The sequence below is a fragment of the Tarenaya hassleriana genome, unplaced genomic scaffold (genome assembly GCF_000463585.1).
Source record: "Tarenaya hassleriana unplaced genomic scaffold, ASM46358v1 Cleome24, whole genome shotgun sequence".
NCBI lineage: Eukaryota > Viridiplantae > Streptophyta > Magnoliopsida > Brassicales > Cleomaceae > Tarenaya > Tarenaya hassleriana.
In genome coordinates, this window is record NW_010965696.1 from 151,170 (window position 1) to 165,329 (window position 14,160).

General features: G+C 35.1%; 4 protein-coding genes across 5 annotated transcripts in view; 3 read left to right on the top strand and 1 right to left on the bottom strand.

The window, feature by feature from the left end:
* The first annotated feature begins 1,105 nt into the window (after positions 1-1,105).
* Positions 1,106-2,197, top strand: LOC104815556 (lectin-like protein At1g53080). The gene has a single exon (XM_010543987.1). It carries the CDS (start codon positions 1,174-1,176, stop codon positions 2,002-2,004), a length of 831 nt encoding a protein of 276 aa, XP_010542289.1. The 5' UTR covers positions 1,106-1,173; the 3' UTR covers positions 2,005-2,197.
* A 2,714-nt stretch (positions 2,198-4,911) lies between these two features.
* LOC104815557 (VQ motif-containing protein 19-like) lies at positions 4,912-6,038 on the top strand. The gene has a single exon (XM_010543988.2). It carries the CDS (start codon positions 5,241-5,243, stop codon positions 5,847-5,849), a length of 609 nt encoding a protein of 202 aa, XP_010542290.1. The 5' UTR covers positions 4,912-5,240; the 3' UTR covers positions 5,850-6,038.
* A 1,402-nt stretch (positions 6,039-7,440) lies between these two features.
* Positions 7,441-8,134, top strand: LOC104815558 (squamosa promoter-binding-like protein 5). Its single transcript, XM_010543989.1, has 2 exons — positions 7,441-7,722; positions 7,800-8,134. The coding sequence occupies exons 1-2, from the start codon at positions 7,472-7,474 to the stop codon at positions 7,933-7,935; spliced, it is 387 nt and encodes a 128-aa protein (XP_010542291.1). The 5' UTR covers positions 7,441-7,471; the 3' UTR covers positions 7,936-8,134.
* Positions 8,135-13,389: 5,255 nt separating this feature from the next.
* The window catches only part of LOC104815559 (ethylene-responsive transcription factor 4-like), a 1,253-nt gene continuing 482 nt past the window's right edge, over positions 13,390-14,160 (bottom strand). Inside the window, exon 2 of one of the 2 annotated variants that reach the window (XM_010543991.2) lies at positions 13,390-14,160. In XM_010543991.2, the coding sequence (XP_010542293.1) occupies positions 13,603-14,088 (486 nt within the window). In that variant the 5' untranslated portion in view covers positions 14,089-14,160 and the 3' untranslated portion in view covers positions 13,390-13,602. The other variant, XM_010543990.2, reaches the window with a different exon arrangement.

Sequence of the window (14,160 nt, forward strand, 5' to 3'; positions counted from 1 at the left end):
TTTAACTTTTTGTGGTGGAGGGAGTTTTAAAAATTTTAAAATATTTAAATTTTTTCATAGGGAACCGAAAACTGTTCTCTCTCTCTTCTGTTTCTGTCATTGGGACCCACGCCAATGGGTATTATGGGAATAACATAATTATAAGGGTATGTTTTGAACTAACTTTTTTTTTTATTTTTGCAGGGGTATGCCTTGAAGTCTTTGTAGCATAATAGGGGTATTTTTGATAAAACCCCGGTTGAATAGACCGCACCGCCATCTTTGTACTATTTAATTTCATATAATATTCGATTATTATTTCCTCGGGTCCCCGCGTAATCAACCATCTTTCAATGCAAAATACGACATGAAATGCGATAAGAGATTTAGCAATAATTTCATGTGTTTCTTTGTCCTTTCTTTATATGTCATAAATGACATAAGCCTTAGAACATGCTATGTTTTTCTTTAGGAATAGATATTAATATGCAAACAAATACACCTAATTAGCATGGAAAAAATTATGATATATTTGATATTTTTGTATACAACTTTTTCAATTTTGTTACTACTATACATTCCTGGGTTTTCCATTTATTTTAAATTTTATTTAGCTTTCATTGAAAATTCTGTTAATTTTGTTAATTTTTTACATAACTTCTATTTAGATTCTGTTAATTTAAATTTAAAATATATATTCTTTCGATTTTGGGGTTTTCCATTGAAATATTTGTGGTATCATGGTTTTATTTTTGTCTTATATCTCTTATTTTATTTTCAAGAAAACGTGTAGTATGTTACAGAAAATCCATATGGACCAATATGGTTGAAGTTATGCAATTTAATCCGAATTTAAAAAAAAATCAATTGTTTAATATTTATCTATGATTTATTATTATTATTCCACTTAATTCAGGAGAGATTAAATCTTTTACCTAGAAGAGCGGAAAAAAAGAAAAAATGGCGCTGTGGTCTTTTACCTAAAAAAAAAAAGGGCTTTCAAAGAAATACAACTTGGCAATTGGCATTATTTATTTGACGACGCATTCATTTCAAATTGACCGTTCAATTTCGTTGGCTCGTTTGATAATTATATACCTATAAGTACGCATAACACGTACCTCTCGTCCTCTCACCACTTCATCCTCGTATCTTTTGTTTTTCCCATTGCAATAACAAAAACACTAAAACACGATGCAAGTCCACAAACTCTGTCTTCTTTCTCTACTCATCATCCTGTTCGGTTCTCAACCCAGTTTCGCCGTCAAGTTCAACTTCAAGAGTTTCGATGGCTCGGACTTGGTCTTCCTTGGAGACGCCGAGCTCGGAGCCGCACCAGATGGCACGAGCCGGTCCGGGTCTCTCTCCATGACACGTGATGACCCTTTCTCCCACGGTCGTGGACTGTACATCAATCCAATCCTTTTCAAGCCTTCAAACTCTTCTCCCTCTTCGACACCTTATCCATTTGAAACATCTTTCACATTCTCCATCAAACCCCAAAAGACAAATCCCATCCCTGGTCATGGCCTCGCCTTCGTCATCGTCCCCGAGGCAACCCACGACGTTGCGGGACCCGCTGGATTCCTCGGCTTCCTCAACCGCACCAACAATGGCAACCCTAACAACCACGCTTTCGCCGTAGAGTTCGACGTCGTTCAGGACAAAAGCCTAGGAGACATCAACGACAACCACGTCGGAATCGACGTGAACTCTGTCGTTTCGGTGGTTTCTGAGAAAGCCGGTTACTGGGTTCGGGCAAGAAGAGAGTGGTCGTTCCAGGAGGTGAAGCTGAGCAGTGGGGACAAGTACAAGGCCTGGATCGAGTACAGGAAGCAGAGGCTTACCGTCACGATCGCGCCTGAAGACGTTAAGAAACCCAAGAGGCCTTTGATCGATACGAACATCGATCTATCCAACGTCTTTCTCGAGAAAATGCACGCTGGCTTTAGCGGCGCGATGGGCCGTGGCATCGAGCGTCACGAGATATGGAGCTGGGGCTTCAAGAACACCGCCAAGAAGTGATGCTGAGACATTGGTTCGGTCTGTTTTCGTATCTTTTTTTTGTTATATTTAATTTGTTACCACAACTGGGGTCTTTGGAGACTTGGAGTGAATAAAAAGCCAAGCTTGTGGCTTTGTTGTGTTGTATGTTATGTTACAATTCATAGAAACATATCTGTAATAAAAGAATCTTGTTTACAAACTTTTTTATTTATTCCACAATATTGGGAATTGTGTAGAATTTTACCAGTAAAATTTACTATTGATTTGGGTTTCATTTTGGGATTTAGTTTTAAATTTAAAAAATAATTTTTAATATTTTTAATTTATACATTTACTAGTTAATTTGATTTTAGAGAAATCATATAGATTGAATTGAATTACGATACTTTTATTTTTACTCAACTCAATTTAGATTAAATTCAATTTTGAAAAATTGAATTGAATTCAGACTTGGGTTTGAATTGATACTTCCGATTTGGTCCAAAATTGAATAATCGAAGGCTGTTTGCTATTCAGATTGAATCCAATTCATTTCAGATTAATTTTATTTTTATAAAGATTGAATTCAATTCAGAGAATAGAGAATAACCGAATAAACATATAGAGAGATCTGTCATTCACGTGAGATATCTCTAGATTTGGTATAAATTAAATTAAGATTTCTATTAGTTTATTGCAATGCCGAAATCTAAACGAATCCGATCATGTTTAATTGTTTACAATCCGAAAAATAAAAAACTAATTTTTTTTTAGATAGATTCAATTATAGTGACGTTCGAATTTGGGCTAATTTGCACATATAAACCCTTTAGGTGTCTTGTGGTCTAAAATTAAGCTCTCAATTGTCATTATTATTTTTATTTAGTGAAAAAAAAAAGATATAATAAGCTTATTCATTAAAACATTTGAAGGTATGATAATGATCTCATGAATAAATTTTTGCCCCTCCATTGATGGGCCTTCTAATGGGCTTAGGTAGAGCCCAAATCCCCCCTATCCCATGACCCAAAAAAAATCATAATTCGGTTGACTTAGATGGATATATGAACGCATTCCCCCTACTCAAACCAAATATAATTCAATAGTAGCAAAAAGTGTCGTTATTAGGGAAATTTGTAAAAAAATTGCGTGAAGCCAATCATCTACTTATAGAAATTCCATTTTCAAAAAGAGTCATTACGCATGAACCGCTTTCCATAACGATATTATTTTATCGATATTATAAGGTTGAGAAATGCCATTAATGGAGCGTTACATTCTATAACCAACTCTAATGACATGACAATCTTATTACTAAATGTAATGTTGGTGAATAGATAGTGAAAGATGCAGAAACAGTTTGGGATTCGTAGGGTTCTCTATTTCTTAGTTAGGCAATTTTTTTTTTGCTTCTGCAAAAAAAAATTAAAATAAAAAAAAATCGACTTACATGTAATAAATTAGATCTATCTCGGAAAAATAAATCGATTTTTTTTTCTTTGGTTGTTGTTGTTGGACCGTCCAAATTGATAAAGATATCAAACCAAACTATATGGTCAAAATTATTTATTTACTTAGTCAATTTTCATCATATGTTTTGTGTGGAAATTAGGTGTAATTAAGAGCTCGTCCAACTCTTGACGTGGTCTAATGAAATTTGTTGACAACATAATCTACACCATTTTCCCATATCTAACCTGAAGCCAATCTGTCTAATTACCCTCATTAGTCATATGATTATTCTCGATGGAATTTAAGTTTCATTAAATACAATTGATTTCTTTAAAAATTGTTTTCTTAAGTTTTTTTAAAAAATTATTTTTATATTGGTTTCAGGTTAATTTGATATACTACATACTCGTTTTTTTATAACAGTCTACATTTAAAAACTATTTTTGTCAACGAATTAAATTATAATGAACATATAAATCTTTTAGCAAATTGGAATAGCACCAAAAAAAAAGTGAAAAGAAAGTGGGAACCAGCAAAGGGTTAGGCTGCAGTCAAGATCCATCCTCCGTTTGTACTTATTATTATGAGTTTGCCTATAACAGATATAGTAATAATAGCCCCACCATCTTCTCGCTATTGACATTCAACCATATTTTATATATATATATATATATATATAATGTTTAATTTTCCCACCCATACCAAAAGACAGAGACTTACTAAACTTGACTTTATAAATATTATACACGTCACATAAGTATATATTCTATGCATATAGAAATTTAAATCTAGTGTGTAAAAATAAAAATAAAAAATCTATTTTGTATAGTTTTGCATAGGAAAAATATGTGTGTAAAACTTCAAATTTATGCAAAAATACAAAAAAAAATATTGTTCAGCCTTTAAAATATGGGAAAATAGCCTTGATTTTAAAAAATAGCATACTAGGATCTGTGTTCTCTGCCCAGATGCGTGTGTAAGCATAAATAAAGTCCAACCTATATATACACTATATAGAACTACAATATTAAATCAAAAAAATTTAGAACAATAATTTTTAAAATATTTATTTATTAGAATAGTAGATTTACAGATAAAAAAAGGAGGAAAGGATTCATATCTAAATCAAAAAAAGGTGTGGTGCTCTCAACCCCAAAATATTCCAATTCAGGAATAATTAGGGAGACATATCTTCACCCTTCGCTCCTCACCCTAATTAATTTCTCAAAATAAAAAAAATATGAGATTATTAGGTCAATGAAAATATATTACTATATGATATGATATGATATGATATTTGACCCTAACCCCGACCCGATTAGCCGATCGCGACCATACACGTGTTCACGGACAGACCTACATTGGAAACACTTGTACATATAAATGAGAAAAGGTATCAACTTTTCAATGAATATTATTTTACCAAAATTATATTATTGTTGTCGGTTGAAAATGATCACTCAGGTTCTAGAATGATGAAATTGAGATTTTTTTTTACTTTCAAAATCCAGGGGAAAAAAACATTTTCAATGTAGGGTGAATTAATAGCTATGCAGCATTATTAAATCTGGCATATATTTTAAAATTGCCTAATAAAACAATTTTTTTTATTCCCTAGGCAACAATCTTCATGACAACTTTTTTTTTTCGCTCTTCGTTAAAGAAAGGTGGCAGATTAAAGAAGCCAGCCAATGGAGCTGCTCCTTTTATAAACCCTAAACCCCAAAGGCACTTTCAAAGCTAGAGAGAGAGAGTGAGTTCGTTGAAGAAGAAGACACACACACATATATTGCAATAACTCAATCGATCTAGAAGCTTCCGAAATGAACTTATCGATGGTGAGTTCAACGAAACCAGAAGATTCCAGAAACTTATCTTCTTCTTCTTCTTCTTCCAATAATGTCGCTGGATCTCTACACCGTCACATCATCACCAGATCTGATCACTGTCCGACAACCTTCGTCCAAGCCGACACTTCCTCCTTCAAACATGTCGTCCAGATGCTCACCGGCTCATCCCCTCCCACATCCCCAGATCCACCTCCTCCGCCGAAGAAACAGACGGGATACAAGCTCTACGAGCGGAGACATAACATCAAGAACAGCCTCATGATCAACACCCTCATGATCCGCGGCGGCGGCGGCGGAGGATTTAGCGGTAGTACGGGAATTTCACCGAGGAATCGGGAGATTTTGTCGCCGAGCTGTCTGGATTTCCCGAAGCTTGGTCTGAACAGCCCCGTAACGCCGCTGAAGAACGAAGGAGACCTGTTCGACAAGACGTCGCCATTGTCGGAGGAAGAGAGAGCGATTGCGGAGAAGGGTTTTTATCTGCATCCATCTCCGATTCCTACACCCCGAGATTCGGACCCGCAGCTGCTCCCTCTTTTCCCAGTGACTTCCCCTAGAGTCTCGCCGGAGGAATCTAATTGATTGATATAAGGGGAGGAGAGAGAAAGAGACGTGTGCAATTTTACTGCGGCTGTAATATCTTTTTACCTTCGTGATATGGTTAAGAAGTATTTTCAGTCCCACTTCTTTATACTATTTGCAAAACGTGACTATAAAAAATAAACGATCAGTTTCGTCCCCAACAGTTTGTTCTTCCGAGGGCACATTAGAGAATACTTTTAATTTGAGAGAATTGAATATTACAGTTTTAAAGAAAAATAGTTCCTACCACAAAAATATTATGAGGTGGCAACAACAGTCCATTCGATATCTATTTCTCTACTTTTTGAAAATTTTATATATGAATTATAATGGATAAAATATAAAAAAATATATAAATAAATATTTGTTATTCACATAGATACATCATCAACTATTTGAAATTTTCCGCGCATGTTGGGAAGCAAATGATGTAGTAGTTGTTAAACGAAAATATGCGAAAAAAGACATAATTTATATTATTATTATTGCTTCTTCATGTAATAATAATTAAAAAAAAAACAACGCGTTAGCTATGAAAGCCCCCACACAGAGCCAATGGCCTCATGAGCTATAAGTCAAGTCTCTTCTTCAGTACAAAACGGCACGTGCCTCTCCTTTGCTGTCCTGTCTCCATCACATCCCATCAGTTCTTTTCTTTTCTATATCCATATATGTTCTATGTGCAATTCCCTCGCTGTAATTCATAAGCAGTTTTAGAAAGAAAAAAAAAACAAAGCTTGACACAGTTTTACCCCGAGAGGAAGCTGTAAGAGATGGGATGGCATAATTTACACGGTAAAAAAAAAGAACCAGCAGGAGGCAACAAACCGTGTGACATTCATAGTTTTTTTGTTGAAATGTGACATTCATAGTTACAACGCAAACCCACGTATATATTAAGCCCAAATCCACATTCTCTCTCTCTCTCTCTCTCTCTCTCTCTCTCTCTCAATATCATATATATATATATATACACACATATATATATCATAATTTCTACAAGAGAGGAAGCAGACAAAAGAACAGGTGGTCCTTTGCCCTGACCCTTTTCTTCACCTTTTAAACACTTTATAAAAAATCTTACATATTCCACACTTCATTGCATCACCCGGCCAGGCCCCTCCCTCTCCCCCTCCACATCGGGGAAAATCACCCAAATAATCCACTTGGGTCGCATCTATTTCAGTGTACACCATCGAAATTTTTTTTTTTCAATTTTAACCCACTTTTCGGTTGAAAAAGTTCGAAATACCCTTTTCGTTTTATTTTTTGCGACCTTATTACGACTAACATATAAGTGATATACAATTAAAATAAGACAGATGATTTTTTTGCCACCTTTTTTAGAATCAATTGTAACTATATTTAGACTTAATTACGAAGTCGTAATAACGAAGTTGTTTTCGAACAGATAAATATCGTAATTCATTAAGGGTAATTTCGTCTTTTTATAGAAAAAAAAAATGTGTTACTAATTCGGTGGTGTACATGTGAAATAGATGCGACCCAAGTGGGTTATTTGGGTAAAAAACCCTCCGCGTTGCTAGCACGCCAGAGTTTTCGACCCCCACTATATATCGTCTCCCTAAAACACCCGCAACTTGAAAATCATATGCAGAAATATGGAGGGCAAAAGGACGCAAGGGCAAGACAAGGTTGCAGCATCCTACCTTGCCAAAGAAGAAGAAGAGGAAGCGGCGGAGAGGGCGAGAGATGGGGTTTCGTCCCGTCTGTGCCAGGCGGAGAAATGCACTGCCGATTTGACGGAGGCCAAGCAGTACCACCGCCGACACAGAGTCTGCGAAGTTCATGCCAAGGCACTTTCCGCCATGGTTGCCGGTGTAAGGCAGCGTTTCTGCCAACAATGCAGCAGGTCTAACTAATCTATAAGCGTGTTTGGTAAGAGAAGGGGGATTGGTATCTTTAATGGTTTTTTGAGCATATGTGTAGGTTTCACGAGCTTGTAGAGTTCGACGGAGCCAAGAGAAGTTGCAGGGGGCGCTTGGCTGGACACAACGAGCGGCGAAGGAAGAGCTCCCTCGACAGTTCCAAACAAGGGTCTGACCGGAGAGGGATCACGGACTAGACAGAAGCCCTCTGCTCTCTCTCTTCTGTCATCGTCTCCATTACAAGCCTCGTCAACTTAACCGTGATTTCGAGAGTATTATTTGTCTGTATTGTACGCCCTAGGAGGTTCTGTATGTTTTTGTAGGAGTGAATGTAATATTCAGCTAATCCAACATTACATTAAAATAATTTCGACTGATAAATTTGTAATATTTCGGTTGAGAAATATTATTTATTTATTTTGGAATTGGATAACGTACTCACATTCAATATGGGCCAAACAAAATCCTAAACGTAAGCCCACATACTTGAACGGCAGCGCGAGTAGCTTTTGTCAAAATTATCCTCAATTAAAATATTTAATTTCAATAAAAATTAATAAAAATGTGATTTAATAGAGGTATATATGACTTTTTCTTAATAATCGTGAATAAAATCTAAAATCACATTCTTTTAGAAATAGGGGGGATAGTTGCCATTGTGTGTCCAAACAAAATAACTGTCCGAAAGCTATTCGTACAATGTGTTTTCTCATAAGGTTCTTGTTGGTTTGTAGTCAACAACACTTGTATAATTAAAGGGTTTGCCTTAATTTGGTGACAAAAGGTAATATTTCTAACATTTCATTTATATTTAAAATTTCAATTTATGGCACAACCTAATAAATTAAAATTAAATTTTAAAAATTAAATCGTGTCGAAATAAGATTAAAAAAGCAGCCAGCCAGTTTCATAATAAAAGCAGTCAAAGGGAGAGGGTTGGGCGGATAAAACACCAGATAGCATGGGGGGGGGGGGGGGATAATATGTAGGTTTTCCATAATTATTTGATTTATTTATTGAGAGAAAAAGTTGACGGCATCGTTGCATAGGTCAGATAACAGACACGTGAAAGAGGACACTTCCATTGCATCAGACGGCGGCTATCATTTAACGGCGCGTCGGCGGCAGCCCCCCAATTACTTTTTTTTTAATACATAAATACTTACCGTGCTTTAATATTTTATCATTCAATTCTATATTTAGAATTTAGATAAAATAACAATATATTTGGAATTCAAACTTTTATCTTTCATTTCTATTGGTAATTATTCATTACACAAAATTTTAAAAAAATATTTCTAAAAAAATAATCAACCACTGTAAGCGAAAACAATAATTTGTGTACATATATTGAATTACATTAACCAATAATTAATTGGACACTATTAATTTCAAATTTAGGTTTTTATGTAAGTATACTGTATATCTTCCCATTTCTAGTTGGCAATATAGCATAGAGACTGGTTAGATTTGTCCGAATTATTTTAGCTATGGGTATGACTATGTCACATATTTTTTTAATACACACGCATAAGTGTGTGTATATATATATATGGAAGTGGTCCCACATGGTCGAAGTAGTATGAACTAGGACTGGGCACAAATAACTGAAAATCGGATATCCGTTGGATACCCGTCTCACGGATACCCGATTTTAGGGTACTCATAATTTTCAAATCCAAATCAAAATTCAGATTTTTCAATATCCGTGAATCCGAATCCAAATCCGGATAATGTAATTTTTAAAACCGGATACCCGCGGATATCCGATTATTATGATTATAAATAATTATATCTTATATTTATATAACATTTTTATAAAATATAATTATTTTAGATTAAATAATATCATATTTTTTTAATATTAATTCAAAAAAATTAAATTTATTATTATTTATCTCCTATTATCTCTTTTGTCTCATATATTTTATCATAATTCATCCATTTTTATAAATATATCTTCATTTTTGAAATTTTTATATATGAATATTGTTATTTTTGTTAAATAAATCTAGACCCGCGAATATCCGACCATTATTCTGGATACTCATATCCTAGATACTCGTAAATACCAAATCTTAGATACAAATCTTATAGTTAAATATCCGAGCCTTCCGGACCCAAATCCAAATCTCTCGATTTTCTCGGATATACCCGTGGCCACCCTAGTATGAACAACGTAGAAATCAACAACAAGGTCCACGTGGCGCCGCGCCAAAGACAATATGGGCCCATACCTTGGGTTACAAAACTGTCCAGGTACACGTGTATAAATATCATTTGTAACTCTCTCTGCATTTTCACTCGTGTGTACTGAGACCCCTTTATTTAAAAAGGCGACAAATGCACCCCTAAATATGTTTCGGACTCTCCTGGAATCAAATGTTTTGGTAGTTGGCAACATTGATACGTAGTTTTAGATCGAATGTACGGATATTGGACTTTTCAACATTTGATTGGTTCAACTATTTAACCAATACGAAGATTTTAGATTTTATAATCATTTTTTATTTAATATTGTCTTAATACGCAATACCGTTAGTATTTACAATAAATATTTGGTTCCACCTTGAATGTAATAATCATTTGACCAATTCTTACTTTTGGCAAGAAAAAAATATTTTAAAAAATATATGACTCGGTAATTTTATGGTTGGCTCATATTATATACATATATATTAGCCGAATAAAAGTTAAAATAGAGAAACAAAATGGATTTTAAGAACTATTTTATTTATTTATAGATTCATACTTAGACAAAAGAAAAAGAAATTTCTTTGAAGTTTGTTTATCACAAGAAAGAGATATTTCCACCGGATTGTACAATAAAACGGAACAATAAACATTGCAGCCAACAGTAGTAATATTTATTTACTGGTCCGTATGTATGCAGGCATATGAAAAATTAGCAGTAGGTAGGGAAACTTTTTTTTTAAAAAAAAGATTGGACTAAATTTGATAATTTCTGAATAATGTGGTTATATATGAAAGGATTGAGAAAGTGTGGGTTGGTTTAAAATGCCGACTGCGTGTGTGTGAGGATGCCACACGTGAGAAAACAAAAACTGGAAAAAAAAGGAGGGAAGAATTATGATTGGTTCGGATGTGATTCTGGATCAACTTCAAAGGTTGTGGGTCCCATCCACTGTTTCACACGTATCTGAACCTAGTTTATTATTATAGCCCGTATTAGAGAAAAAAATACACGTGTATAAATCTGATAGCATATCTTTGTTCAATTAAATGTAATTCCCTGCTTGCTTTTCCCCATTAATGGTACACATATTAGTGTCTAACTGTTTTAGAGTTTTACCCTCTTATTTACATTGTATATGTCAAACTATCTTTATTGATAAAGTGTCTTTGTCAACTTAAATATTGCAAAAGTAAATGTTTTTTTTTTTAGTTTTTTTGTGTTGTATACAAGTGAGTAAAGTGTGTGTGTATATATATATATATTAAATATATTTTTTCAACCCATAAAATGTCTCACACATTTGTATATTTTTTTATACATCTTAATACAAGAAAATAATGAGCTTTTTCCGTCTGCGCGTTAAATTACAATATTCATAAAAAGTTGAAAAATCAAGCCAAAAATCAAATTAAAAATCATCGTAATATGGAAAAGGTAGTTTGATGGCGTTTAATATTGCGATTATAAACCCAACAGATCGTGGGCGAGTGGTCAAGCTTGGGGTAGGAGGTAACTCCACCTTGAAGTTGAGTGTTCGATTCCTGACTGGTGGGAAGGGAGGTAATTTCTGGGTTTATATGATCTATATACAAAGGCTGTTTCCGCACCGAATGTTTACCTAGTTAGTACGCCCGAAGGGTAACAGTTAGGAGTCTTCCGTAATATAAAAAAAAAATATTGCGATTATAACGCAATCATTACACCAAGATCTTTTCTTTGTTCATATATATATACACCGTAATAATAGTAATTAATGGTTCGTTCAAAAAAGGGGTCTTGAGTTTTGGGAGAGTGGTACCGAGTGGGGGAGACTCGGGCAAGAGAGGAAGAGAGAAAGATGTGGGGCCAAAATGAAAAGAATCAAAAGTAGTAGATCCATTGTCCAAAAAGGAAAATTATTATTATTATGGAGAAAGACAGAGAAGCATCAAAACTTTGTCGGACGGTGGAGATGCACGTGACGACAACCCAGAATCCCGACATAAACCTCGTCAACACGGAATTTACAACCCCCAGAATCCCGTTCCGTTTACTACACACACTTTTACGTTCTAGGTTCTCTTTCACGGATATTAATCATTCCGGTTTTGATAGACATTTCACACACGGTACAGGGTAGACGTTTTAGAATCAAATGGAAACCTATTTGATTTTTTGTTTAATTGGACTTTGAAAAGAGTCTGGAGAAAATAAAAATATTATAAAATAAAAACTTATTTTTTTAGAAATGAAACAATCTAATAAAAACGATGGACATTTTTTTTATTTAAACAATTCATTTTTAATTAAAAATAAAACAATCTAATAAAAACATGTTTGTATAAAAATCCAAAAAAATGGATTTGTTGAATTTTCGTTGTTTTTTCTAATAAATTAGTTTTTTTGAATTTTTTACATAAACTTAAAAAAAAGGGCAGTGGGCCACGTCCTCTTGGACCGTCGGTGCCGCCGCCCCCTCCTTTTTTTTTAACCATTATTTTAAATTGTAATAATAATGAAAATAAATAAATAAATAAATGAATAGGTATTGGAAAAACAGTGTACATCCACGTGGATCCACTGAAGAAACAGCCGTTGGATCTTCACGCGAATCACGAAAAGATAGGTTTTGATCGTTGACAAAGAACACTCTTCTGCCTCTTATTATGAAGCCGCCTTCTACTCTCCCCAAACACGACGTCGTTTCCTTAACCACAGCACGATAATTATCCTCCACCATTGCCATTTTCTTAAAATTAAATAAAAACAAAAGGTGGTGCAGTAGAGTAGTATATAAAAAAAACTCAACGCTAATATATTTATTTACTACTTTAAAATATATATCTCTGTTATTGAATTTCTCATACGTTTTGCAAAAGAGTAACGAAATATTTGGAAACTAACTTCTCTTAAGATTTTAGTTGGTTTTTAGACATTTGTCACATGTAATATATTACTATGAAAATGATATGTTATTAGATACAGAATACAATAGTGAATAAATACCAACTATGATAAAACATGATATCATACATATTTTGGCATTATACAAAAATAATAACGGGATATATATCAGACACACACAAATACGTAGTATATGATCCTCTAATGAATTTTTCAGGTCGGAGATGTAGTGAAATCGAATCTTAAATTAGATTCTATTAAATGATAAACAAAAAAATATGAATAAAATAAAAAAAAAACAAAAAATAGAATTTTTTTTTCCTATGTATAATGGAAGTGTCAGTGTCTGAAATTTCGCAAGGGAGTCAGTAAGAGTGGGGACCACAAATGACGTAAGCAGGAAGAATTTTCTAACATGGGCGTCCCACGCCGGCTGCGTGTCTTGTCTGCTGGACACTTGGACCATTTGGTTTCAAGCCCGCCATACTTTTTGATCCTCATTTTATTTAAATAATAATAATAATAATAATAATAATGATAGATTTTCCGTGTTTTCAGTTTGGTTGGAGAATGTAACACTAAACAACATTAGTTCAGATCTCAGATTATGTAATAATATGTACATAACGATCCTTACATGTCAGCTAAAATAAATTTTCCCCTCTGGATTCCTTTTTTTAATCTAAAAAAACGGATAATAATTTTTTTTAGAGGGAGAGAGAAAAAAAAAACTACGGAAAACGTAATCTCTCTCAGCTAAAAAAAAAACGCAGGCATCAAAAGCTCAGGCCTGTTCCGGCGGAGGAGGCAAGTTGAGATCTAGATCTAACGGCTGAGATCTCTTCCCCGACCCACCCTCGAAATCGACGACCGACGACGAGTCCGAGTCACTCTGCCGGCCCATTCCGATCAAGTTCAAGAATAGAACCGGACGCGCCACCGGGATCTGGTAACACGCGCGGCCACCGAGGCAGAGCTGGAGCTCCGGCGGAGAAGCACAGTCGAGGGTGGTGGTGCTGTGGTTAGGGCTGGGGGCGAGAGGGGAAGGGAAATTAGTCTTGGCCTTGGCGCCGCGGAACTCACGCGCCGCCGCATCGTAGGCACGCGCGGCGTCCTCGGCTGTGTCGAAGGTGCCGAGCCAGACACGCGTCTTCTTCCCCGGATCTCTGATCTCGGCGGCGTAGCGGCCCCACGGACGCTTCCTGACGCCCCTGTAACGGATCTCCTTGGCACTCGGGTTCGGAGAAACCGGGTCGGGTCTCTTCGTCATACCAGAAAGAGAGAGAGAGAGGGAGAGATAAGGGGAAAAGAGAAGGGCTCTACATATAATGGGGAGGGAAAG

Bases quoted from the DNA above. Each gene is read 5' to 3' on its own strand.
- LOC104815556 (XM_010543987.1), top strand. From the start codon at position 1,174: ATGCAAGTCCACAAACTCTGTCTTCTTTCTCTACTCATCATCCTGTTC.
- LOC104815557 (XM_010543988.2), top strand. From the start codon at position 5,241: ATGAACTTATCGATGGTGAGTTCAACGAAACCAGAAGATTCCAGAAAC.
- LOC104815558 (XM_010543989.1), top strand. From the start codon at position 7,472: ATGGAGGGCAAAAGGACGCAAGGGCAAGACAAGGTTGCAGCATCCTAC. The intron at 7,723-7,799 runs GTCTAACTAATC...GCATATGTGTAG, and splicing joins TTCTGCCAACAATGCAGCAG to GTTTCACGAGCTTGTAGAGT.